The 27995-nt window shown below is 38.5% G+C and overlaps 4 protein-coding genes across 4 annotated transcripts; all 4 read right to left on the bottom strand.

Annotated features, from left to right (window-relative positions):
• Positions 1 to 1868: 1868 nt before the first annotated feature.
• Positions 1869 to 3669, bottom strand: LOC141337429 (serine/threonine-protein kinase pim-3-like). Its single transcript, XM_073843245.1, has 7 exons — positions 3634 to 3669; positions 3077 to 3245; positions 2888 to 2970; positions 2744 to 2794; positions 2295 to 2667; positions 2039 to 2218; positions 1869 to 1960 (listed from the first exon to the last, which is right to left on the bottom strand). The coding sequence occupies exons 1-7, from the start codon at positions 3667 to 3669 to the stop codon at positions 1869 to 1871; spliced, it is 984 nt and encodes a 327-aa protein (XP_073699346.1).
• Positions 3670 to 8743: 5074 nt separating this feature from the next.
• LOC141337430 (serine/threonine-protein kinase pim-3-like) lies at positions 8744 to 10544 on the bottom strand. The gene is made up of 7 exons (XM_073843246.1): positions 10509 to 10544; positions 9952 to 10120; positions 9763 to 9845; positions 9619 to 9669; positions 9170 to 9542; positions 8914 to 9093; positions 8744 to 8835 (listed from the first exon to the last, which is right to left on the bottom strand). The coding sequence occupies exons 1-7, from the start codon at positions 10542 to 10544 to the stop codon at positions 8744 to 8746; spliced, it is 984 nt and encodes a 327-aa protein (XP_073699347.1).
• Positions 10545 to 15619: 5075 nt separating this feature from the next.
• On the bottom strand, positions 15620 to 17420 carry LOC141337428 (serine/threonine-protein kinase pim-3-like). Its single transcript, XM_073843244.1, has 7 exons — positions 17385 to 17420; positions 16828 to 16996; positions 16639 to 16721; positions 16495 to 16545; positions 16046 to 16418; positions 15790 to 15969; positions 15620 to 15711 (listed from the first exon to the last, which is right to left on the bottom strand). The coding sequence occupies exons 1-7, from the start codon at positions 17418 to 17420 to the stop codon at positions 15620 to 15622; spliced, it is 984 nt and encodes a 327-aa protein (XP_073699345.1).
• Positions 17421 to 22493: 5073 nt separating this feature from the next.
• Positions 22494 to 24294, bottom strand: LOC141337420 (serine/threonine-protein kinase pim-3-like). The gene is made up of 7 exons (XM_073843236.1): positions 24259 to 24294; positions 23702 to 23870; positions 23513 to 23595; positions 23369 to 23419; positions 22920 to 23292; positions 22664 to 22843; positions 22494 to 22585 (listed from the first exon to the last, which is right to left on the bottom strand). Exons 1-7 carry the CDS (start codon positions 24292 to 24294, stop codon positions 22494 to 22496), a joined length of 984 nt encoding a protein of 327 aa, XP_073699337.1.
• Between the last annotated feature and the right edge of the window lie 3701 nt (positions 24295 to 27995).

Below are 27995 nucleotides of genomic sequence, written 5' to 3'. Positions count from 1 at the left end.
TATATACTTCTTTTTTTACAAACATAAGATATTTTTATTACAACAATGGAATAAAATTAAAAAATTATTTCAATATAATTTTCATAAATTGAAATGTAGGAATTAGGGCCACCGCCCAATTAAACGTACCCACTAAATGATGATTTTATCTATATTAAGCTCACTACTATTTTAAATATTATTGCGGGTTTCAATAGATAATTATAATATCTAAGATTTGAATACTTAAAAGCTTTTTAAATGTGTTTTTTGGTTGTGGGACAGCAGTCTAGACCAATTCTGTAGAATGGCCCATATATGTAATATTTCTATAATATAAATTTAATGAATGAGCCTTTCTAGAGTTTGATCCTACGGCCTTTACCAACACAGATCCTTAACCAATACATCACTTTATTCATTTAAAAAATATTGTCTATAATGAAATACTGTGTTCATAAAAATATTAGAGTTAACAGTGATGAATTATAATCAGTTCTTTTATAATCAAAAGGAAAAAACACAAGGAAAAGATTAAAACAAACAAACAAATACATCAAAGTTGTTTTTATGAAAGTTTAATTTATTACATGAAATCTCCACATTGTAAAATACATGTATACTCTGTGTTGTTTTATTACTTTGTAGTGCTTGTTTTATGTGATTTCGCTGGATTTGGACCTCTAATAGCACTGTCTTAATTCTGTTCTCATCTTTTTTGCCTGTACATGGTATGCATCATCAAAACAGTGTATGCTGACTCTGTATACATTATTACTACAAGGTAGGTTTCTATAAGAGTGTGATAAACAGTTTAACAGGGCAGCCAGATGCTTTGACCGATACGCTGTTTAAAGTGTTTGAGACTTTTCATCTTACAGTTATATGCTTAGCTGTAAATGTGATTAAGTCATGCAAGTATTTGCTCTTTGCATTAAGGCTTATCATGACAGCAAGCAGATTTCACTGAAGGAGCACTGTGTCTCAAACAAACGGTGCACAACAGATTGCAATAATTCTGACTAAAATATACATTTTGCTATGTTAAGTAAGCAGTTTATTAGACATTAAATTAGACATTAAATTAATCGTTTTTTGTAAAAAAAATTTTTAAAAAAATTATTTTTTAATCTGATTAACAAGGCATAATAAGACATAATTGACAGATTAATCAATCAAAATAATCATTAGTTGCAGCCCTAGTTAGGACTCACCTCGGCTTCTCAGTTTGCCAGATGCAAGCACTAGGTTAATTAAATTGAAGACCTGGATTTAATTTCTTCTGATTTTTATTTCTATTTTTGGTTATTTTCCCCTTTCTAAGTTTTATGTATTATGAAAGTTTACACCCTGCATTACTTGAACCACACGCACCAAACATTACCCTACTACCATATAATGTTATTGTCTTTACTTTCTGTGTTTAGTGTAAATGCATTCTTGGCATTCTAGATGTCTATCACATACATATCACCACCTACTGGACTGTTTGATTTAATTTCTTGTTCCTTTTCCCTGTGCTTCACATTATACAAGCTGTCCAAATCTGTTCCTGTTATGCTTATTTACACACTGTCCTATTTTCTCCCTTTCTCTACTCTAATTGTGAATAAAACTACATATTTTGCTACTTCAGCTGATCTGACTGTGGCTCTGGTTTTTGCTGGTGCTGTGTGTTCAGCTCTTCCAGAATCCACACAGAGCCCCTCACAGACTGGAGCAGATGATAAAAATCTTTCTGAAGGTGATCATGGAGCTGTTCTCCACACTTCTGTCACTCCTGCTCACCCTAAACAAATAATCAAAAGCATTTATCTAGTCTGATCCTAACAATACAATCCAGTCATGACTGGTGAGATTCAGATAAGTGTGTGTCACTGGACACCTGTTCATTGTAACCAGGGGTGGTTCTCAATGTTGTCTAAACTGGGCCGATCTGATGCCGATGCACTGAGACACCAGCGAATCAGTTGACGGCACTCTGTTACACACAACACAGTCTTCAGAAACGTGGAACAACACACTTCACCTGGATCTGGATGTGATTTCTGTCTCTTGCCTGTAGACAGCTCTCTAGGGAAGTGCAGTCTGCTTCTGGAGGTGACCCTCTGTACGCCTCTGAAGGGGAAACAACCGCACAGGATGTTGTAGAGCGTCACCCCCACTGACCAAACCGTAGCCGGTCCTGCATGATAGCAGTGCTGCCGAAACCACTCAGGAGGGGCGTATTCAAGAGTGCCTGAGAGACCACAAACATCCAATCAAAATGTTCCAGTTCAAACAAATTCAGATCAACGTAGTGAGACCTTACCAACCTGCAAAGTATTTGTAGGCCGAGTCTTTTAGCAGATCTCCACAGCCGAAGTCCAGCAGCTTGATGTCATGTGACTCTGTGGAGATCAGCAGGTTCTCGGGCTTGACGTCCCGGTGCAGGACTCCACGGCTCTCACAGTGCTTCAGAGCGGTGATCAGCTGCAGCAGGACCTTCTTAGCCAGCTTCTCATCCAGAGATCCGTTCTCCTCACAGAAACTCTGGAGATCCTGGCAAGGAACTGGACGCTCCAGGATCATGATGTAGCGTCTGCGGCGGTCAAACCACTCCACCAGCTGCAGGACGTTGGGGCAGGCAGGAGCCGAAGTGACCAGGGTCATCAATGCCACCTCCAGCGGCAGACGACCATGACCTTCCTGCAGTGACACATGATCCATTATATCCAGAGCTGAATGCAGATGACACAGAATACCAGATTCATGCTGAACTTACAACTTTCAGCTTCTCAGGCGTCCTGCCTTTGGAAACGTACTTGATGGCAACCTGTAAGCAGATGAACCACACTGAAAGATGACGTCCACTGATAGCAACATTTCTAAAAGCTGTTTGAATGAAGGATGGAAGAAAATGTCTTACTGGCAGTCCATCAGACCTGCGGATCCCAGCATACACAGAGCCGAATCCGCCTTGCCCCAGCAATCGGCCCTTTGCATACGCCTCTGCAACATACAAGACCACAAGAAATGTCTTTTAGAGAAAACATGTCAAAGAACATTTTCTATTCATAACTGAGCCATAACATCTTTAATATAAGGCTATGCTGACCTCTGCGGGGGCATTTGGCAGGTCTTCTGTGTGAGGTGGACAGACGTTCGTCCTCCTGGCTGCCGCTCTTCCTCTTCCTCTTCCTGTGAGGCTGATCTGTAGAAACAGAAACAGCCAAATCAGAGGACAGAGGTGCTATAAATCCTGGTAGCTCTTGGCTCAGGGGCTGGTTTGGGTTGGCCAGCGGTTCCTGATCACGATCACCAGAGCCACGTCTCCCATCCTCCTGACCAGCCGTCTGGGTGAAAGCCGCACTCCTGGACCTGGAGCGACCTGAGGCTAAAATATTACATACATGCAATGCTTAATACTGTTTTATTAATAATCAATGTCAGTGCTCACATCAAATTTGTTGCTTATAGCACTTGTTTTAAAAAATCTGTTTATAAAAGGCATGCAGTTTGTTTCAATTACATGGAATAAAAAATACACATTTTCACTTAGCTGGGAAGAAAACTGGAATTGAATAGGTTAACTTGCACAATTTTATTCACATTATTTAGTCAAACAATGTATATACCATAACACACCAACAGTAAATAGCCTAAATGATAAATTAAACATTTACCTCGTCTTTCACCCATGTGAGTCATTGACAAGCTCCTCCAAACTCCTCCAAACAAGAAAATACAAAAAAAAAAATCAATAAATATAAAACTCCTCCACAAATAAATAAATAAAATGTAAAAAAAGAAAACAAAATTAAAATAAATTAAAATAAACTTCTTCCAAAATAAGAAACGAACAACAAAAATTGCCACAGAAATAAATACTCAAACAAATAAGACTCTCCTCAAAGAAAATATCCGCCGATCTCCATCTGAAATAAAAGTCGTCTTCTTCTTCTCAGGGATCCTCCGATGAGCTTCAAAAAGCACAAGATCTGCACAGAATATAGTCCGCAAATGTCGCCTTGTCTCACAACCAACAGACAGCAATGGATTTGAGTGTTTATATATTCAGTCAGAATTCATAACGCGCGTTGCTATAGCAACTAAAATACGAATCACCGCTTACTTCGCGTACCTGAGTACAGTGTAGTATCGCGATATGTGGCATATACCTGCTCTTTTCTTTCAGTTATGCAGCTCACCAATCCTCTCATAATAACAAACAACGTGTAGACGGGTGTAAATAAGAGATTCATTGTGCAGTGTGTTGGGAGCTTCGTTGATTATAATGGAATGCGATCAACTAAGATGAGTTCCTCCTGAATGAATCAGCAGTTCAAAGGAATCAATTTAATGAATCATTCAGTGATAAAATCAGTCTCTCCGCCACCTACCGGCATCATTTCTGTATAATTTTAGTTATTTAATATGTATATATATTCAAAGTTGTATATTTAAAACATTAACCTTAACATTAGTTTGTGAATTTAATTGCACTGGTGCCACATGAGCCTTATTAAATGTCTGAAAACACACCTGTAAGCCACTTTTGTGTTTTTCTATGACACCTCTGTAGGACATTTTGTTAATACTGATTTCATATGATTGGCAACTTATTCTTCTGATTCTACTAGCTCTTATTCTATTGTTTTAATCAGATTTTTTTATAATTAGACAAAAGATCACAAACTTTAAAAAAAAAAAAAAATGAGAAAAAATTCATTTTAAAGGTAAAAAAAAAAATAGGACTCATTTTTTTTTAATTAGGATCACAAGTGCCCCTTAAAAAAAGGTGTACAGTCCTGTAATTAAGGGTACAACAGACAAAGACAAAGCTTTAATCGGATGCAATGGAACAGTGATTGTCCATTATGACTGTCTCTAAATGGAGTGTTGGAAACATACAGCATGAAAAAAAGGAGTAGAACACAGACAAATACTGTATGACAGAAATCATGTTAGCTAATACACTGAAAATACCAAAAATAAACAGTTGAGTACAAATGAAAACTTTTACAACACCCATTACCTCAAGTGTGAACTTCAAAACATCAAGAAACAAAAAAAGAACAGAAAAAAATGTAGTTTGCAATAATATGTGGTGAGTAAGAACTCTCAAAAACATTGACTATTTTATGTAAATAAAGCAAACAGCCTTAATTTTAAAACATGAGTAGAAGAGGTGAAAAAGTGCCAGTGAAACTTAGGAAAAAAGGCTTAATTGGTGCTGAAGTGATCTTGAAACAAATAACTAAGATTAATCTCTTGATGATTATTGATGCTGATGGGTAATATTCATGAAAATCTTGGATTACAATATTCCATAAGGAAATCTCTTCCCATTATCCATTATAAGTTTCCCAACATTTAATTTACTTTGAAAATGGATAAATACTTTGTCTCCCATGTAAAATATAAATAGCCAATATTTATTTAAATGCATTGTAAGGCAACAGGGTAAAACAGATTACACCAAACAAACAGTTTCAGTTTCACTGAAAAGATAAAGTTGGATTCTTCTTCATAAACCATCTTTTATTTTTTTTTGTATATCTTGGATGCAAACTTATTTTAATGGCTTGAATAATGCTTTGGCTCAAAATCTGCTTTAAAACATTGCAAAATTGTAGCAAAAACCCTGTATTGGATACAGCTGCCCCTAAAAGCATACAAATTTAATTTCAACAAGACAAACTTGGAGGCAAATAACAGATCATCTGTGACACCCATAGGATCAGCTCTGATATGCTGGAATTTACTCAGGAGTTGGCTCTGACCCCTCACTTTTCAGATCGTTCTCCTCATCGCTTTCCACACCAGTGCGTCCAGTTGTACGACATACGTTGACAGTGAAGTCTCCACGCCTGGACAAGACAAGCATAACACTAAATATGTGGCATACAAATTTACAGCAATATTTCAGACTGATTTGTCAGTAATTTCTCATTTTCAAAGCAACATTTGTGGCTACCATGATTATCACAAAGCAGCAGAGTACGTGCCTGAGCTTGTTCTTTAGGGTGCTGACCTCTCGGTACATAAGAGTAGCAGATTCTGTGGCATCTTCCAGCTCTCTCTGCAGCTTCCTGCGGGAGGCGTTAGCGTGAGCTGCATCCTCCTCTGTGTCCTCTAGCTGCCTCTTCAACTGCTTCATACAAGTGTTCAGCTTCTCAGTCTGACAAAGAAAAAGATTTCATTATGTGCAGATGTGCAGTTAATTTTCATATTGTATTTTCAGAAAGTTTTGGAATATTCGTCCTCTCCCTAAGTTTGTCACTACCGACACTATACCGATTCATTACAGAATTTTAACCCACATACTAAAACACTACCAACATACTACAATAATAAAATATGCATAGCTGTACTAAGATTTTGTTTATTTCCCCCAAATAAACAATTACGTGTTCCCTTTTGTCACTACTGAAACAATGATGATGTATTGGTAGTGACATCTTTATGTGATAACAACCAGAAAACACTGTTGTCACAACCGGAACTTCACCAGATGTTTCAGTAGTGTCTGTTTTAGATACTTTTGAACCTTGCTTTAAAGATGCTTATCAGCACATGGTTATCAAGCACAGTTTTGAATAGTTATACACTTACTGTATAAAAACGAAATGTTATGGAATAACTCATAAAAAGTGTTTAATTATAGAAAAATGGTGTTCAGTAGTGACATTTTTTAAAGTTAAACACTGATTTTTCAGACTTTTGAACTCATTTACCTCAAAATGATGGGGCTTATCAACTCACCATGTAGCTTTCATAAATGTAGGAGTGTAGTTAAAATCGGCCAATGGACTAAAACATACAATGTTTCGGTAGTTTAATGAAAATGCTAGACACATTTGTTTTTTTTTTACATGAAGTTTCATAATTTGTGAGAAAAAAAAATATATATATATATACTTCTTTTTTTACAAACATAAGATATTTTTATTACAACAATGGAATAAAATTAAAAAATTATTTCAATATAATTTTCATAAATTGAAATGTAGGAATTAGGGCCACCGCCCAATTAAACGTACCCACTAAATGATGATTTTATCTATATTAAGCTCACTACTATTTTAAATATTATTGCGGGTTTCAATAGATAATTATAATATCTAAGATTTGAATACTTAAAAGCTTTTTAAATGTGTTTTTTGGTTGTGGGACAGCAGTCTAGACCAATTCTGTAGAATGGCCCATATATGTAATATTTCTATAATATAAATTTAATGAATGAGCCTTTCTAGAGTTTGATCCTACGGCCTTTACCAACACAGATCCTTAACCAATACATCACTTTATTCATTTAAAAAATATTGTCTATAATGAAATACTGTGTTCATAAAAATATTAGAGTTAACAGTGATGAATTATAATCAGTTCTTTTATAATCAAAAGGAAAAAACACAAGGAAAAGATTAAAACAAACAAACAAATACATCAAAGTTGTTTTTATGAAAGTTTAATTTATTACATGAAATCTCCACATTGTAAAATACATGTATACTCTGTGTTGTTTTATTACTTTGTAGTGCTTGTTTTATGTGATTTCGCTGGATTTGGACCTCTAATAGCACTGTCTTAATTCTGTTCTCATCTTTTTTGCCTGTACATGGTATGCATCATCAAAACAGTGTATGCTGACTCTGTATACATTATTACTACAAGGTAGGTTTCTATAAGAGTGTGATAAACAGTTTAACAGGGCAGCCAGATGCTTTGACCGATACGCTGTTTAAAGTGTTTGAGACTTTTCATCTTACAGTTATATGCTTAGCTGTAAATGTGATTAAGTCATGCAAGTATTTGCTCTTTGCATTAAGGCTTATCATGACAGCAAGCAGATTTCACTGAAGGAGCACTGTGTCTCAAACAAACGGTGCACAACAGATTGCAATAATTCTGACTAAAATATACATTTTGCTATGTTAAGTAAGCAGTTTATTAGACATTAAATTAGACATTAAATTAATCGTTTTTTGTAAAAAAAATTTTTAAAAAAATTATTTTTTAATCTGATTAACAAGGCATAATAAGACATAATTGACAGATTAATCAATCAAAATAATCATTAGTTGCAGCCCTAGTTAGGACTCACCTCGGCTTCTCAGTTTGCCAGATGCAAGCACTAGGTTAATTAAATTGAAGACCTGGATTTAATTTCTTCTGATTTTTATTTCTATTTTTGGTTATTTTCCCCTTTCTAAGTTTTATGTATTATGAAAGTTTACACCCTGCATTACTTGAACCACACGCACCAAACATTACCCTACTACCATATAATGTTATTGTCTTTACTTTCTGTGTTTAGTGTAAATGCATTCTTGGCATTCTAGATGTCTATCACATACATATCACCACCTACTGGACTGTTTGATTTAATTTCTTGTTCCTTTTCCCTGTGCTTCACATTATACAAGCTGTCCAAATCTGTTCCTGTTATGCTTATTTACACACTGTCCTATTTTCTCCCTTTCTCTACTCTAATTGTGAATAAAACTACATATTTTGCTACTTCAGCTGATCTGACTGTGGCTCTGGTTTTTGCTGGTGCTGTGTGTTCAGCTCTTCCAGAATCCACACAGAGCCCCTCACAGACTGGAGCAGATGATAAAAATCTTTCTGAAGGTGATCATGGAGCTGTTCTCCACACTTCTGTCACTCCTGCTCACCCTAAACAAATAATCAAAAGCATTTATCTAGTCTGATCCTAACAATACAATCCAGTCATGACTGGTGAGATTCAGATAAGTGTGTGTCACTGGACACCTGTTCATTGTAACCAGGGGTGGTTCTCAATGTTGTCTAAACTGGGCCGATCTGATGCCGATGCACTGAGACACCAGCGAATCAGTTGACGGCACTCTGTTACACACAACACAGTCTTCAGAAACGTGGAACAACACACTTCACCTGGATCTGGATGTGATTTCTGTCTCTTGCCTGTAGACAGCTCTCTAGGGAAGTGCAGTCTGCTTCTGGAGGTGACCCTCTGTACGCCTCTGAAGGGGAAACAACCGCACAGGATGTTGTAGAGCGTCACCCCCACTGACCAAACCGTAGCCGGTCCTGCATGATAGCAGTGCTGCCGAAACCACTCAGGAGGGGCGTATTCAAGAGTGCCTGAGAGACCACAAACATCCAATCAAAATGTTCCAGTTCAAACAAATTCAGATCAACGTAGTGAGACCTTACCAACCTGCAAAGTATTTGTAGGCCGAGTCTTTTAGCAGATCTCCACAGCCGAAGTCCAGCAGCTTGATGTCATGTGACTCTGTGGAGATCAGCAGGTTCTCGGGCTTGACGTCCCGGTGCAGGACTCCACGGCTCTCACAGTGCTTCAGAGCGGTGATCAGCTGCAGCAGGACCTTCTTAGCCAGCTTCTCATCCAGAGATCCGTTCTCCTCACAGAAACTCTGGAGATCCTGGCAAGGAACTGGACGCTCCAGGATCATGATGTAGCGTCTGCGGCGGTCAAACCACTCCACCAGCTGCAGGACGTTGGGGCAGGCAGGAGCCGAAGTGACCAGGGTCATCAATGCCACCTCCAGCGGCAGACGACCATGACCTTCCTGCAGTGACACATGATCCATTATATCCAGAGCTGAATGCAGATGACACAGAATACCAGATTCATGCTGAACTTACAACTTTCAGCTTCTCAGGCGTCCTGCCTTTGGAAACGTACTTGATGGCAACCTGTAAGCAGATGAACCACACTGAAAGATGACGTCCACTGATAGCAACATTTCTAAAAGCTGTTTGAATGAAGGATGGAAGAAAATGTCTTACTGGCAGTCCATCAGACCTGCGGATCCCAGCATACACAGAGCCGAATCCGCCTTGCCCCAGCAATCGGCCCTTTGCATACGCCTCTGCAACATACAAGACCACAAGAAATGTCTTTTAGAGAAAACATGTCAAAGAACATTTTCTATTCATAACTGAGCCATAACATCTTTAATATAAGGCTATGCTGACCTCTGCGGGGGCATTTGGCAGGTCTTCTGTGTGAGGTGGACAGACGTTCGTCCTCCTGGCTGCCGCTCTTCCTCTTCCTCTTCCTGTGAGGCTGATCTGTAGAAACAGAAACAGCCAAATCAGAGGACAGAGGTGCTATAAATCCTGGTAGCTCTTGGCTCAGGGGCTGGTTTGGGTTGGCCAGCGGTTCCTGATCACGATCACCAGAGCCACGTCTCCCATCCTCCTGACCAGCCGTCTGGGTGAAAGCCGCACTCCTGGACCTGGAGCGACCTGAGGCTAAAATATTACATACATGCAATGCTTAATACTGTTTTATTAATAATCAATGTCAGTGCTCACATCAAATTTGTTGCTTATAGCACTTGTTTTAAAAAATCTGTTTATAAAAGGCATGCAGTTTGTTTCAATTACATGGAATAAAAAATACACATTTTCACTTAGCTGGGAAGAAAACTGGAATTGAATAGGTTAACTTGCACAATTTTATTCACATTATTTAGTCAAACAATGTATATACCATAACACACCAACAGTAAATAGCCTAAATGATAAATTAAACATTTACCTCGTCTTTCACCCATGTGAGTCATTGACAAGCTCCTCCAAACTCCTCCAAACAAGAAAATACAAAAAAAAAAATCAATAAATATAAAACTCCTCCACAAATAAATAAATAAAATGTAAAAAAAGAAAACAAAATTAAAATAAATTAAAATAAACTTCTTCCAAAATAAGAAACGAACAACAAAAATTGCCACAGAAATAAATACTCAAACAAATAAGACTCTCCTCAAAGAAAATATCCGCCGATCTCCATCTGAAATAAAAGTCGTCTTCTTCTTCTCAGGGATCCTCCGATGAGCTTCAAAAAGCACAAGATCTGCACAGAATATAGTCCGCAAATGTCGCCTTGTCTCACAACCAACAGACAGCAATGGATTTGAGTGTTTATATATTCAGTCAGAATTCATAACGCGCGTTGCTATAGCAACTAAAATACGAATCACCGCTTACTTCGCGTACCTGAGTACAGTGTAGTATCGCGATATGTGGCATATACCTGCTCTTTTCTTTCAGTTATGCAGCTCACCAATCCTCTCATAATAACAAACAACGTGTAGACGGGTGTAAATAAGAGATTCATTGTGCAGTGTGTTGGGAGCTTCGTTGATTATAATGGAATGCGATCAACTAAGATGAGTTCCTCCTGAATGAATCAGCAGTTCAAAGGAATCAATTTAATGAATCATTCAGTGATAAAATCAGTCTCTCCGCCACCTACCGGCATCATTTCTGTATAATTTTAGTTATTTAATATGTATATATATTCAAAGTTGTATATTTAAAACATTAACCTTAACATTAGTTTGTGAATTTAATTGCACTGGTGCCACATGAGCCTTATTAAATGTCTGAAAACACACCTGTAAGCCACTTTTGTGTTTTTCTATGACACCTCTGTAGGACATTTTGTTAATACTGATTTCATATGATTGGCAACTTATTCTTCTGATTCTACTAGCTCTTATTCTATTGTTTTAATCAGATTTTTTTATAATTAGACAAAAGATCACAAACTTTAAAAAAAAAAAAAAATGAGAAAAAATTCATTTTAAAGGTAAAAAAAAAAATAGGACTCATTTTTTTTTAATTAGGATCACAAGTGCCCCTTAAAAAAAGGTGTACAGTCCTGTAATTAAGGGTACAACAGACAAAGACAAAGCTTTAATCGGATGCAATGGAACAGTGATTGTCCATTATGACTGTCTCTAAATGGAGTGTTGGAAACATACAGCATGAAAAAAAGGAGTAGAACACAGACAAATACTGTATGACAGAAATCATGTTAGCTAATACACTGAAAATACCAAAAATAAACAGTTGAGTACAAATGAAAACTTTTACAACACCCATTACCTCAAGTGTGAACTTCAAAACATCAAGAAACAAAAAAAGAACAGAAAAAAATGTAGTTTGCAATAATATGTGGTGAGTAAGAACTCTCAAAAACATTGACTATTTTATGTAAATAAAGCAAACAGCCTTAATTTTAAAACATGAGTAGAAGAGGTGAAAAAGTGCCAGTGAAACTTAGGAAAAAAGGCTTAATTGGTGCTGAAGTGATCTTGAAACAAATAACTAAGATTAATCTCTTGATGATTATTGATGCTGATGGGTAATATTCATGAAAATCTTGGATTACAATATTCCATAAGGAAATCTCTTCCCATTATCCATTATAAGTTTCCCAACATTTAATTTACTTTGAAAATGGATAAATACTTTGTCTCCCATGTAAAATATAAATAGCCAATATTTATTTAAATGCATTGTAAGGCAACAGGGTAAAACAGATTACACCAAACAAACAGTTTCAGTTTCACTGAAAAGATAAAGTTGGATTCTTCTTCATAAACCATCTTTTATTTTTTTTTGTATATCTTGGATGCAAACTTATTTTAATGGCTTGAATAATGCTTTGGCTCAAAATCTGCTTTAAAACATTGCAAAATTGTAGCAAAAACCCTGTATTGGATACAGCTGCCCCTAAAAGCATACAAATTTAATTTCAACAAGACAAACTTGGAGGCAAATAACAGATCATCTGTGACACCCATAGGATCAGCTCTGATATGCTGGAATTTACTCAGGAGTTGGCTCTGACCCCTCACTTTTCAGATCGTTCTCCTCATCGCTTTCCACACCAGTGCGTCCAGTTGTACGACATACGTTGACAGTGAAGTCTCCACGCCTGGACAAGACAAGCATAACACTAAATATGTGGCATACAAATTTACAGCAATATTTCAGACTGATTTGTCAGTAATTTCTCATTTTCAAAGCAACATTTGTGGCTACCATGATTATCACAAAGCAGCAGAGTACGTGCCTGAGCTTGTTCTTTAGGGTGCTGACCTCTCGGTACATAAGAGTAGCAGATTCTGTGGCATCTTCCAGCTCTCTCTGCAGCTTCCTGCGGGAGGCGTTAGCGTGAGCTGCATCCTCCTCTGTGTCCTCTAGCTGCCTCTTCAACTGCTTCATACAAGTGTTCAGCTTCTCAGTCTGACAAAGAAAAAGATTTCATTATGTGCAGATGTGCAGTTAATTTTCATATTGTATTTTCAGAAAGTTTTGGAATATTCGTCCTCTCCCTAAGTTTGTCACTACCGACACTATACCGATTCATTACAGAATTTTAACCCACATACTAAAACACTACCAACATACTACAATAATAAAATATGCATAGCTGTACTAAGATTTTGTTTATTTCCCCCAAATAAACAATTACGTGTTCCCTTTTGTCACTACTGAAACAATGATGATGTATTGGTAGTGACATCTTTATGTGATAACAACCAGAAAACACTGTTGTCACAACCGGAACTTCACCAGATGTTTCAGTAGTGTCTGTTTTAGATACTTTTGAACCTTGCTTTAAAGATGCTTATCAGCACATGGTTATCAAGCACAGTTTTGAATAGTTATACACTTACTGTATAAAAACGAAATGTTATGGAATAACTCATAAAAAGTGTTTAATTATAGAAAAATGGTGTTCAGTAGTGACATTTTTTAAAGTTAAACACTGATTTTTCAGACTTTTGAACTCATTTACCTCAAAATGATGGGGCTTATCAACTCACCATGTAGCTTTCATAAATGTAGGAGTGTAGTTAAAATCGGCCAATGGACTAAAACATACAATGTTTCGGTAGTTTAATGAAAATGCTAGACACATTTGTTTTTTTTTTACATGAAGTTTCATAATTTGTGAGAAAAAAAAAATATATATATATATACTTCTTTTTTTACAAACATAAGATATTTTTATTACAACAATGGAATAAAATTAAAAAATTATTTCAATATAATTTTCATAAATTGAAATGTAGGAATTAGGGCCACCGCCCAATTAAACGTACCCACTAAATGATGATTTTATCTATATTAAGCTCACTACTATTTTAAATATTATTGCGGGTTTCAATAGATAATTATAATATCTAAGATTTGAATACTTAAAAGCTTTTTAAATGTGTTTTTTGGTTGTGGGACAGCAGTCTAGACCAATTCTGTAGAATGGCCCATATATGTAATATTTCTATAATATAAATTTAATGAATGAGCCTTTCTAGAGTTTGATCCTACGGCCTTTACCAACACAGATCCTTAACCAATACATCACTTTATTCATTTAAAAAATATTGTCTATAATGAAATACTGTGTTCATAAAAATATTAGAGTTAACAGTGATGAATTATAATCAGTTCTTTTATAATCAAAAGGAAAAAACACAAGGAAAAGATTAAAACAAACAAACAAATACATCAAAGTTGTTTTTATGAAAGTTTAATTTATTACATGAAATCTCCACATTGTAAAATACATGTATACTCTGTGTTGTTTTATTACTTTGTAGTGCTTGTTTTATGTGATTTCGCTGGATTTGGACCTCTAATAGCACTGTCTTAATTCTGTTCTCATCTTTTTTGCCTGTACATGGTATGCATCATCAAAACAGTGTATGCTGACTCTGTATACATTATTACTACAAGGTAGGTTTCTATAAGAGTGTGATAAACAGTTTAACAGGGCAGCCAGATGCTTTGACCGATACGCTGTTTAAAGTGTTTGAGACTTTTCATCTTACAGTTATATGCTTAGCTGTAAATGTGATTAAGTCATGCAAGTATTTGCTCTTTGCATTAAGGCTTATCATGACAGCAAGCAGATTTCACTGAAGGAGCACTGTGTCTCAAACAAACGGTGCACAACAGATTGCAATAATTCTGACTAAAATATACATTTTGCTATGTTAAGTAAGCAGTTTATTAGACATTAAATTAGACATTAAATTAATCGTTTTTTGTAAAAAAATTTTTAAAAAAAATTATTTTTTAATCTGATTAACAAGGCATAATAAGACATAATTGACAGATTAATCAATCAAAATAATCATTAGTTGCAGCCCTAGTTAGGACTCACCTCGGCTTCTCAGTTTGCCAGATGCAAGCACTAGGTTAATTAAATTGAAGACCTGGATTTAATTTCTTCTGATTTTTATTTCTATTTTTGGTTATTTTCCCCTTTCTAAGTTTTATGTATTATGAAAGTTTACACCCTGCATTACTTGAACCACACGCACCAAACATTACCCTACTACCATATAATGTTATTGTCTTTACTTTCTGTGTTTAGTGTAAATGCATTCTTGGCATTCTAGATGTCTATCACATACATATCACCACCTACTGGACTGTTTGATTTAATTTCTTGTTCCTTTTCCCTGTGCTTCACATTATACAAGCTGTCCAAATCTGTTCCTGTTATGCTTATTTACACACTGTCCTATTTTCTCCCTTTCTCTACTCTAATTGTGAATAAAACTACATATTTTGCTACTTCAGCTGATCTGACTGTGGCTCTGGTTTTTGCTGGTGCTGTGTGTTCAGCTCTTCCAGAATCCACACAGAGCCCCTCACAGACTGGAGCAGATGATAAAAATCTTTCTGAAGGTGATCATGGAGCTGTTCTCCACACTTCTGTCACTCCTGCTCACCCTAAACAAATAATCAAAAGCATTTATCTAGTCTGATCCTAACAATACAATCCAGTCATGACTGGTGAGATTCAGATAAGTGTGTGTCACTGGACACCTGTTCATTGTAACCAGGGGTGGTTCTCAATGTTGTCTAAACTGGGCCGATCTGATGCCGATGCACTGAGACACCAGCGAATCAGTTGACGGCACTCTGTTACACACAACACAGTCTTCAGAAACGTGGAACAACACACTTCACCTGGATCTGGATGTGATTTCTGTCTCTTGCCTGTAGACAGCTCTCTAGGGAAGTGCAGTCTGCTTCTGGAGGTGACCCTCTGTACGCCTCTGAAGGGGAAACAACCGCACAGGATGTTGTAGAGCGTCACCCCCACTGACCAAACCGTAGCCGGTCCTGCATGATAGCAGTGCTGCCGAAACCACTCAGGAGGGGCGTATTCAAGAGTGCCTGAGAGACCACAAACATCCAATCAAAATGTTCCAGTTCAAACAAATTCAGATCAACGTAGTGAGACCTTACCAACCTGCAAAGTATTTGTAGGCCGAGTCTTTTAGCAGATCTCCACAGCCGAAGTCCAGCAGCTTGATGTCATGTGACTCTGTGGAGATCAGCAGGTTCTCGGGCTTGACGTCCCGGTGCAGGACTCCACGGCTCTCACAGTGCTTCAGAGCGGTGATCAGCTGCAGCAGGACCTTCTTAGCCAGCTTCTCATCCAGAGATCCGTTCTCCTCACAGAAACTCTGGAGATCCTGGCAAGGAACTGGACGCTCCAGGATCATGATGTAGCGTCTGCGGCGGTCAAACCACTCCACCAGCTGCAGGACGTTGGGGCAGGCAGGAGCCGAAGTGACCAGGGTCATCAATGCCACCTCCAGCGGCAGACGACCATGACCTTCCTGCAGTGACACATGATCCATTATATCCAGAGCTGAATGCAGATGACACAGAATACCAGATTCATGCTGAACTTACAACTTTCAGCTTCTCAGGCGTCCTGCCTTTGGAAACGTACTTGATGGCAACCTGTAAGCAGATGAACCACACTGAAAGATGACGTCCACTGATAGCAACATTTCTAAAAGCTGTTTGAATGAAGGATGGAAGAAAATGTCTTACTGGCAGTCCATCAGACCTGCGGATCCCAGCATACACAGAGCCGAATCCGCCTTGCCCCAGCAATCGGCCCTTTGCATACGCCTCTGCAACATACAAGACCACAAGAAATGTCTTTTAGAGAAAACATGTCAAAGAACATTTTCTATTCATAACTGAGCCATAACATCTTTAATATAAGGCTATGCTGACCTCTGCGGGGGCATTTGGCAGGTCTTCTGTGTGAGGTGGACAGACGTTCGTCCTCCTGGCTGCCGCTCTTCCTCTTCCTCTTCCTGTGAGGCTGATCTGTAGAAACAGAAACAGCCAAATCAGAGGACAGAGGTGCTATAAATCCTGGTAGCTCTTGGCTCAGGGGCTGGTTTGGGTTGGCCAGCGGTTCCTGATCACGATCACCAGAGCCACGTCTCCCATCCTCCTGACCAGCCGTCTGGGTGAAAGCCGCACTCCTGGACCTGGAGCGACCTGAGGCTAAAATATTACATACATGCAATGCTTAATACTGTTTTATTAATAATCAATGTCAGTGCTCACATCAAATTTGTTGCTTATAGCACTTGTTTTAAAAAATCTGTTTATAAAAGGCATGCAGTTTGTTTCAATTACATGGAATAAAAAATACACATTTTCACTTAGCTGGGAAGAAAACTGGAATTGAATAGGTTAACTTGCACAATTTTATTCACATTATTTAGTCAAACAATGTATATACCATAACACACCAACAGTAAATAGCCTAAATGATAAATTAAACATTTACCTCGTCTTTCACCCATGTGAGTCATTGACAAGCTCCTCCAAACTCCTCCAAACAAGAAAATACAAAAAAAAAAATCAATAAATATAAAACTCCTCCACAAATAAATAAATAAAATGTAAAAAAAGAAAACAAAATTAAAATAAATTAAAATAAACTTCTTCCAAAATAAGAAACGAACAACAAAAATTGCCACAGAAATAAATACTCAAACAAATAAGACTCTCCTCAAAGAAAATATCCGCCGATCTCCATCTGAAATAAAAGTCGTCTTCTTCTTCTCAGGGATCCTCCGATGAGCTTCAAAAAGCACAAGATCTGCACAGAATATAGTCCGCAAATGTCGCCTTGTCTCACAACCAACAGACAGCAATGGATTTGAGTGTTTATATATTCAGTCAGAATTCATAACGCGCGTTGCTATAGCAACTAAAATACGAATCACCGCTTACTTCGCGTACCTGAGTACAGTGTAGTATCGCGATATGTGGCATATACCTGCTCTTTTCTTTCAGTTATGCAGCTCACCAATCCTCTCATAATAACAAACAACGTGTAGACGGGTGTAAATAAGAGATTCATTGTGCAGTGTGTTGGGAGCTTCGTTGATTATAATGGAATGCGATCAACTAAGATGAGTTCCTGAATGAATCAGCAGTTCAAAGGAATCAATTTAATGAATCATTCAGTGATAAAATCAGTCTCTCCGCCACCTACCGGCATCATTTCTGTATAATTTTAGTTATTTAATATGTATATATATTCAAAGTTGTATATTTAAAACATTAACCTTAACATTAGTTTGTGAATTTAATTGCACTGGTGCCACATGAGCCTTATTAAATGTCTGAAAACACACCTGTAAGCCACTTTTGTGTTTTTCTATGACACCTCTGTAGGACATTTTGTTAATACTGATTTCATATGATTGGCAACTTATTCTTCTGATTCTACTAGCTCTTATTCTATTGTTTTAATCAGATTTTTTTATAATTAGACAAAAGATCACAAACTTTAAAAAAAAAAAAAAATGAGAAAAAATGCATTTTAAAGGTAAAAAAAAAAATAGGACTCATTTTTTTTTAATTAGGATCACAAGTGCCCCTTAAAAAAAGGTGTACAGTCCTGTAATTAAGGGTACAACAGACAAAGACAAAGCTTTAATCGGATGCAATGGAACAGTGATTGTCCATTATGACTGTCTCTAAATGGAGTGTTGGAAACATACAGCATGAAAAAAAGGAGTAGAACACAGACAAATACTGTATGACAGAAATCATGTTAGCTAATACACTGAAAATACCAAAAATAAACAGTTGAGTACAAATGAAAACTTTTACAACACCCATTACCTCAAGTGTGAACTTCAAAACATCAAGAAACAAAAAAAGAACAGAAAAAAATGTAGTTTGCAATAATATGTGGTGAGTAAGAACTCTCAAAAACATTGACTATTTTATGTAAATAAAGCAAACAGCCTTAATTTTAAAACATGAGTAGAAGAGGTGAAAAAGTGCCAGTGAAACTTAGGAAAAAAGGCTTAATTGGTGCTGAAGTGATCTTGAAACAAATAACTAAGATTAATCTCTTGATGATTATTGATGCTGATGGGTAATATTCATGAAAATCTTGGATTACAATATTCCATAAGGAAATCTCTTCCCATTATCCATTATAAGTTTCCCAACATTTAATTTACTTTGAAAATGGATAAATACTTTGTCTCCCATGTAAAATATAAATAGCCAATATTTATTTAAATGCATTGTAAGGCAACAGGATAAAACAGATTACACCAAACAAACAGTTTCAGTTTCACTGAAAAGATAAAGTTGGATTCTTCTTCATAAACCATCTTTTATTTTTTTTTGTATATCTTGGATGCAAACTTATTTTAATGGCTTGAATAATGCTTTGGCTCAAAATCTGCTTTAAAACATTGCAAAATTGTAGCAAAAACCCTGTATTGGATACAGCTGCCCCTAAAAGCATACAAATTTAATTTCAACAAGACAAACTTGGAGGCAAATAACAGATCATCTGTGACACCCATAGGATCAGCTCTGATATGCTGGAATTTACTCAGGAGTTGGCTCTGACCCCTCACTTTTCAGATCGTTCTCCTCATCGCTTTCCACACCAGTGCGTCCAGTTGTACGACATACGTTGACAGTGAAGTCTCCACGCCTGGACAAGACAAGCATAACACTAAATATGTGGCATACAAATTTACAGCAATATTTCAGACTGATTTGTCAGTAATTTCTCATTTTCAAAGCAACATTTGTGGCTACCATGATTATCACAAAGCAGCAGAGTACGTGCCTGAGCTTGTTCTTTAGGGTGCTGACCTCTCGGTACATAAGAGTAGCAGATTCTGTGGCATCTTCCAGCTCTCTCTGCAGCTTCCTGCGGGAGGCGTTAGCGTGAGCTGCATCCTCCTCTGTGTCCTCTAGCTGCCTCTTCAACTGCTTCATACAAGTGTTCAGCTTCTCAGTCTGACAAAGAAAAAGATTTCATTATGTGCAGATGTGCAGTTAATTTTCATATTGTATTTTCAGAAAGTTTTGGAATATTCGTCCTCTCCCTAAGTTTGTCACTACCGACACTATACCGATTCATTACAGAATTTTAACCCACATACTAAAACACTACCAACATACTACAATAATAAAATATGCATAGCTGTACTAAGATTTTGTTTATTTCCCCCAAATAAACAATTACGTGTTCCCTTTTGTCACTACTGAAACAATGATGATGTATTGGTAGTGACATCTTTATGTGATAACAACCAGAAAACACTGTTGTCACAACCGGAACTTCACCAGATGTTTCAGTAGTGTCTGTTTTAGATACTTTTGAACCTTGCTTTAAAGATGCTTATCAGCACATGGTTATCAAGCACAGTTTTGAATAGTTATACACTTACTGTATAAAAACGAAATGTTATGGAATAACTCATAAAAAGTGTTTAATTATAGAAAAATGGTGTTCAGTAGTGACATTTTTTAAAGTTAAACACTGATTTTTCAGACTTTTGAACTCATTTACCTCAAAATGATGGGGCTTATCAACTCACCATGTAGCTTTCATAAATGTAGGAGTGTAGTTAAAATCGGCCAATGGACTAAAACATACAATGTTTCGGTAGTTTAATGAAAATGCTAGACACATTTGTTTTTTTTTTACATGAAGTTTCATAATTTGTGAGAAAAAAAAAATATATATATATATACTTCTTTTTTTACAAACATAAGATATTTTTATTACAACAATGGAATAAAATTAAAAAATTATTTCAATATAATTTTCATAAATTGAAATGTAGGAATTAGGGCCACCGCCCAATTAAACGTACCCACTAAATGATGATTTTATCTATATTAAGCTCACTACTATTTTAAATATTATTGCGGGTTTCAATAGATAATTATAATATCTAAGATTTGAATACTTAAAAGCTTTTTAAATGTGTTTTTTGGTTGTGGGACAGCAGTCTAGACCAATTCTGTAGAATGGCCCATATATGTAATATTTCTATAATATAAATTTAATGAATGAGCCTTTCTAGAGTTTGATCCTACGGCCTTTACCAACACAGATCCTTAACCAATACATCACTTTATTCATTTAAAAAATATTGTCTATAATGAAATACTGTGTTCATAAAAATATTAGAGTTAACAGTGATGAATTATAATCAGTTCTTTTATAATCAAAAGGAAAAAACACAAGGAAAAGATTAAAACAAACAAACAAATACATCAAAGTTGTTTTTATGAAAGTTTAATTTATTACATGAAATCTCCACATTGTAAAATACATGTATACTCTGTGTTGTTTTATTACTTTGTAGTGCTTGTTTTATGTGATTTCGCTGGATTTGGACCTCTAATAGCACTGTCTTAATTCTGTTCTCATCTTTTTTGCCTGTACATGGTATGCATCATCAAAACAGTGTATGCTGACTCTGTATACATTATTACTACAAGGTAGGTTTCTATAAGAGTGTGATAAACAGTTTAACAGGGCAGCCAGATGCTTTGACCGATACGCTGTTTAAAGTGTTTGAGACTTTTCATCTTACAGTTATATGCTTAGCTGTAAATGTGATTAAGTCATGCAAGTATTTGCTCTTTGCATTAAGGCTTATCATGACAGCAAGCAGATTTCACTGAAGGAGCACTGTGTCTCAAACAAACGGTGCACAACAGATTGCAATAATTCTGACTAAAATATACATTTTGCTATGTTAAGTAAGCAGTTTATTAGACATTAAATTAGACATTAAATTAATCGTTTTTTGTAAAAAAAATTTTTAAAAAAATTATTTTTTAATCTGATTAACAAGGCATAATAAGACATAATTGACAGATTAATCAATCAAAATAATCATTAGTTGCAGCCCTAGTTAGGACTCACCTCGGCTTCTCAGTTTGCCAGATGCAAGCACTAGGTTAATTAAATTGAAGACCTGGATTTAATTTCTTCTGATTTTTATTTCTATTTTTGGTTATTTTCCCCTTTCTAAGTTTTATGCATTATGAAAGTTTACACCCTGCATTACTTGAACCACACGCACCAAACATTACCCTACTACCATATAATGTTATTGTCTTTACTTTCTGTGTTTAGTGTAAATGCATTCTTGGCATTCTAGATGTCTATCACATACATATCACCACCTACTGGACTGTTTGATTTAATTTCTTGTTCCTTTTCCCTGTGCTTCACATTATACAAGCTGTCCAAATCTGTTCCTGTTATGCTTATTTACACACTGTCCTATTTTCTCCCTTTTCTCTACTCTAATTGTGAATAAAACTACATATTTTGCTACTTCAGCTGATCTGACTGTGGCTCTGGTTTTTGCTGGTGCTGTGTGTTCAGCTCTTCCAGAATCCTCACAGAGCCCCTCACAGACTGGAGCAGATGATAAAAATCTTACTGAAGGTGATCATGGAGCTGTTCTCCACACTTCTGTCACTCCTGCTCACCCTAAACAAATAATCAAAAGCATTTATCTAGTCTGATCCTAACAATACAATCCAGTCATGACTGGTGAGATTCAGATAAGTGTGTGTCACTGGACACCTGTTCATTGTAACCAGGGGTGGTTCTCAATGTTGTCTAAACTGGGCCGATCTGATGCCGATGCACTGAGACACCAGCGAATCAGTTGACGGCACTCTGTTACACACAACACAGTCTTCAGAAACGTAGAACAACACACTTCACCTGGATCTGGATGTGATTTCTGTCTCTTGCCTGTAGACAGCTCTCTAGGGAAGTGCAGTCTGCTTCTGGAGGTGACCCTCTGTACGCCTCTGAAGGGGAAACAACCGCACAGGATGTTGTAGAGCGTCACCCCCACTGACCAAACCGTAGCCGGTCCTGCATGATAGCAGTGCTGCCGAAACCACTCAGGAGGGGCGTATTCAAGAGTGCCTGAGAGACCACAAACATCCAATCAAAATGTTCCAGTTCAAACAAATTCAGATCAACGTAGTGAGATCTTACCAACCTGCAAAGTATTTGTAGGCCGAGTCTTTTAGCAGATCTCCACAGCCGAAGTCCAGCAGCTTGATGTCATGTGACTCTGTGGAGATCAGCAGGTTCTCGGGCTTGACGTCCCGGTGCAGGACTCCACGGCTCTCACAGTGCTTCAGAGCGGTGATCAGCTGCAGCAGGACCTTCTTAGCCAGCTTCTCATCCAGAGATCCGTTCTCCTCACAGAAACTCTGGAGATCCTGGCAAGGAACTGGACGCTCCAGGATCATGATGTAGCGTCTGCGGCGGTCAAACCACTCCACCAGCTGCAGGACGTTGGGGCAGGCAGGAGCCGAAGTGACCAGGGTCATCAATGCCACCTCCAGCGGCAGACGACCATGACCTTCCTGCAGTGACACATGATCCATTATATCCAGAGCTGAATGCAGATGACACAGAATACCAGATTCATGCTGAACTTACAACTTTCAGCTTCTCAGGCGTCCTGCCTTTGGAAACGTACTTGATGGCAACCTGTAAGCAGATGAACCACACTGAAAGATGACGTCCACTGATAGCAACATTTCTAAAAGCTGTTTGAATGAAGGATGGAAGAAAATGTCTTACTGGCAGTCCATCAGACCTGCGGATCCCAGCATACACAGAGCCGAATCCGCCTTGCCCCAGCAATCGGCCCTTTGCATACGCCTCTGCAACATACAAGACCACAAGAAATGTCTTTTAGAGAAAACATGTCAAAGAACATTTTCTATTCATAACTGAGCCATAACATCTTTAATATAAGGCTATGCTGACCTCTGCGGGGGCATTTGGCAGGTCTTCTGTGTGAGGTGGACAGACGTTCGTCCTCCTGGCTGCCGCTCTTCCTCTTCCTCTTCCTGTGAGGCTGATCTGTAGAAACAGAAACAGCCAAATCAGAGGACAGAGGTGCTATAAATCCTGGTAGCTCTTGGCTCAGGGGCTGGTTTGGGTTGGGCAGCGGTTCCTGATCACGATCACCAGAGCCACGTCTCCCATCCTCCTGACCAGCCGTCTGGGTGAAAGCCGCACTCCTGGACCTGGAGCGACCTGAGGCTAAAATATTACATACATGCAATGCTTAATACTGTTTTATTAATAATCAATGTCAGTGCTCACATCAAATTTGTTGCTTATAGCACTCTTTTAAAAAAATCTGTTTATAAAAGGCATGCAGTTTGTTTCAATTACATGGAATAAAAAATACACATTTTCACTTAGCTGGGAAGAAAACTGGAATTGAATAGGTTAACTTGCACAATTTTATTCACATTATTTAGTCAAACAATGTATATACCATAACACACCAACAGTAAATAGCCTAAATGATAAATTAAAAATTTACCTCGTCTTTCACCCATGTGAGTCATTGACAAGCTCCTCCAAACTCCTCCAAACAAGAAAATACAAAAAAAAAATCAATAAATATAAAACTCCTCCACAAATAAATAAATAAAATGTAAAAAAAGAAAACAAAATTAAAATAAATTAAAATAAACTTCTTCCAAAATAAGAAACGAACAACAAAAATTGCCACAGAAATAAATACTCAAACAAATAAGACTCTCCTCAAAGAAAATATCCGCCGATCTCCGTCTGAAATAAAAGTCGTCTTCTTCTTCTCAGGGATCCTCCGATGAGCTTCAAAAAGCACAAGATCTGCACAGAATATAGTCCGCAAATGTCGCCTTGTCTCACAACCAACAGACAGCAATGGATTTGAGTGTTTATATATTCAGTCAGAATTCATAACGCGCGTTGCTATAGCAACTAAAATAGGAATCACCGCTTACGTTGCGTACGTGAGTACAGTGTAGTATCGCGATATGTGGCATATACCTGCTTTTCTTTCAGTTATGCAGCTCATCCTCTCCTAATAACAAACAAAGTGTAGACGGGTGTAAATAAGAGATTCATTGTGCAGTGTGTTGGGAGCTTCGTTGATTATAATGGAATGCGATCAACTAAGATGAGTTCCTGAATGAATCAGCAGTTCAAACCAAAGGCAAGTCATCTTTGAAACGCCTCTCGGGCAGGCAAGTGCAGCTCCTATCTCTCTGAATGGGGAAACATCAAATACTCCAAAACTGTTAACCAAGCTTACGATTAAATTTCATATTTTAAATCACTAAATAAATACGATAAGAACTGCCTCATAAATATGGTTCCTTGTGCTCCAATAACGTTAAAAAAAACGCTTATTTTTAAGATGGCCAGTATTGAGTGCCTGTCTTACTTCTAAAGGTAGCTGCAGTGTCTAGTGATGGGTCGTTCTTGAACGATTCGTTCATTTTGAACGAACCTTTAATGTGACTCGGGAAGAACGAGTCGTCTCAGGGAGTGATTCATTCAGTCGCGCATGCGCAATTGCGCAACTATGAACGAACGACTCAAACCCGAAGACTGGAGAGATGAACTAATCAATTCTCTTTCCGGCTCAGGCAGCATGGGTAAAGCGTATGGGGCTGTCACGTGATGAACGAACGACTCAAACCTGTACGAGGTGAGGGAACTAATCATAGACTGAAGACCCAGGTTAACAATGAATTAACCTTTTCTTTTTCGAATAGTATTATAGTTTTGTCTTGTTTGTAGTGTAATCAACGTTTGTACAAGCAGTACATGTGTTATGGAAGTAACACGTAGCTTTTTAATTATATTTTGGTAAAATGAACGAAATGACTCGAAAAAAGATTCGTTCATTTTGCTGAACGAGACTCAAAGATCCGAGTCTGTAAAATGATCCGAACTTCCCATCACTAGCAGTGTCGCGCTGACTTTACTAATCAACGATTGGCTCATTCATTAAGAAGGCGGGGCTTCGCGTCCATAATGAACGTTTCATTTTTCCCCATTCAAAACTATACGAGTGACAAGTCTTGGGTATTCTCAAAGACTTGAGTGGTAACAGCCACTAGGCGGCGCCTCGGTTGCGCGGCCGCCATTCTGGAGTGAAAATTTTACGTTCTCTTACGAGAGGTCTCTCGTACTGCGTAAGTATCTTACGCTCGGGGAAAATCCTTTTCTGCGAGATATTGAAGCCAAAAATTATCCTTAATTTTGAAATAATGTAAAGCGCGTTGCAGCAGCATACAGACATAGGCGAAACAGCTTGCGCGCCTATTGGCTGCTCTGCGGCAACTGCAGCAGCCTATTAGAGCGAGGCCTGACGGGCGTGGTCTAGACCTATAAAGACCGCTCGTAGGCAGCTATTATCTGATTTTTCATCCTTCAAGCGAAGCACACGCATCGCTGGAGCCGGATAAGAAGCCGCCGTTTGACTGCAAGCATCTCAGCGGGACGAGCCACTGAAGCTGCTGGCCACGCCGCCTTCCGTGCCTTCCTGCTGCGCTTTCCGGCGCCCATATCCTTTATAATCTACAGTGTGTGTCGCCGCTGCGATACACACTGTTTCTCTGAAAAGACCGGCAGAGCGGAAGTAGACCTGTTTGCGTCTCCGAACAACGCTCACTGTCTGGAATTTTACTCAAAAAGCAGAGACGCGCTGGCCCACGAATGGCCCCGCCGTCATCTCTATGCTTTCCCCCCCGTCTCTCTCCTACCTCAGGTGATAGAGAGGGTCAGGGAAAAAGGATGTTCAATACTGCTGATAGCGCCGTTTTGGGAAAACCAGCCCTGGTTCCCAGCGCTGATGCAGCTGACGAGCACTGCCCGTGGCCGATACCAGTGAGGAGAGACCTTCTCTCTCAGGCCAGCGGCTCGATTTGGCATCCTCACCCAGAGCTGTGGTCCCTTCATGTCTGGGCCAACAGCGAATATATGATGAACTCCCTAAAGGAGTATTAAACACGATCACGCAGGCTAGAGCCCCTTCTACGAGACGGCTCTATTCCTCAAAATGGTCAGTGTTTTCGGGCTGGTGCGCAGCCCGCGGCTCGTCACCCACTAACTGTGGTGTGATGGAGGTGCTTTCCTTTCTACAAGAGCTGCTGGACAAGGGCAGAACCCCGTCCACGCTCAAAGTCTATGTGGCGGCCATAACAGCGTTTTCGAGCACAACGCTAGGTCAGTCAATAGGAAGGAATGATTTAGTTATTCGCTTCCTGAGGGGAGCTAGAAGACTAAATCCCCCAGACCTCCCTCAGTCCCCGTATGGGACCTTTCTGTGGTACTAGAGGCCATGAAAGGTGGACCATTCGAGCCTCTGCAGACGATTGATTTGAAATACCTGTCTCTTAAGACTGTGTTTCTGCTGGCTCTCGCTTCAGTGAAGCGCATAGGGGATTTGCACGCACTCTCTGTGAGCGCGACGTGCATGGAATTTGGACCTAATGACTCTAAAGTCATACTCAAACCCAAACATGGTTACATTCCAAAATCACTCAACACACCGTTTAGGGCACAGGTCATCGCGCTGTCAGCCCTACCGGTCAATGATGAGGAAACGGACGCGAGCCTCCTATGCCCAGTCAGGGCATTACAAGCTTACGTGTCTCGCTCGTCTGCTTTTAGACAGACAGAGCAGCTTTTTGTTTCGTTTTACGGGCGTCCCAAGGGACTGGCCGCGTCGAAACAGAGCTTATCCAGATGGATAGTTGATGCTATTGCGTTGGCATATGCTTCCAAGGGCATGCAGTGCCCGCTAGGTGTCAGAGCACATTCCACGAGGGGCGTGGCCTCATCGTGGGCTTGGTCGAGTGGGATTGCCTTGCAAGATATTTGTACGGCGGCGGGCTGGGCCTCTCCGTCTACATTTATAAGGTTTTACAACCTGGAGGTTCCCGCCTTACAGGCCAAATTGCTGTCAGTCTAGATGTTCAGTGTTGTCTGACCTGATGTTATCAGCTCGGAATGCTGCGTCTACTGAGCACAGCTCTAGGGTCGACAGTAAAAGTAATAGCACAAGATGTGTCTGGGCAAACTGTGTGAAGACCCTTATTCTTACGTCAGCTCAGGCCGTAACCCCGCCCTGTATGTACGTTTACTTAGCGTCTGAGTGACGCTGCACTATGTGGAAGAGTGCGGCGTTGCCCCTCCCTCTTCCCCGGACTCCCTATGAGTTCTATAGGTGATTATGAACTGTATGAACCCCGGGCTTTCGCCCTTGGGT

The sequence above is a fragment of the Garra rufa genome, chromosome 6, assembly GCF_049309525.1.
Source record: "Garra rufa chromosome 6, GarRuf1.0, whole genome shotgun sequence".
In the NCBI taxonomy this organism is placed as follows: Eukaryota; Metazoa; Chordata; class Actinopteri; order Cypriniformes; family Cyprinidae; genus Garra; species Garra rufa.
This window is presented reverse-complemented; position numbering and strand designations above follow the sequence as displayed.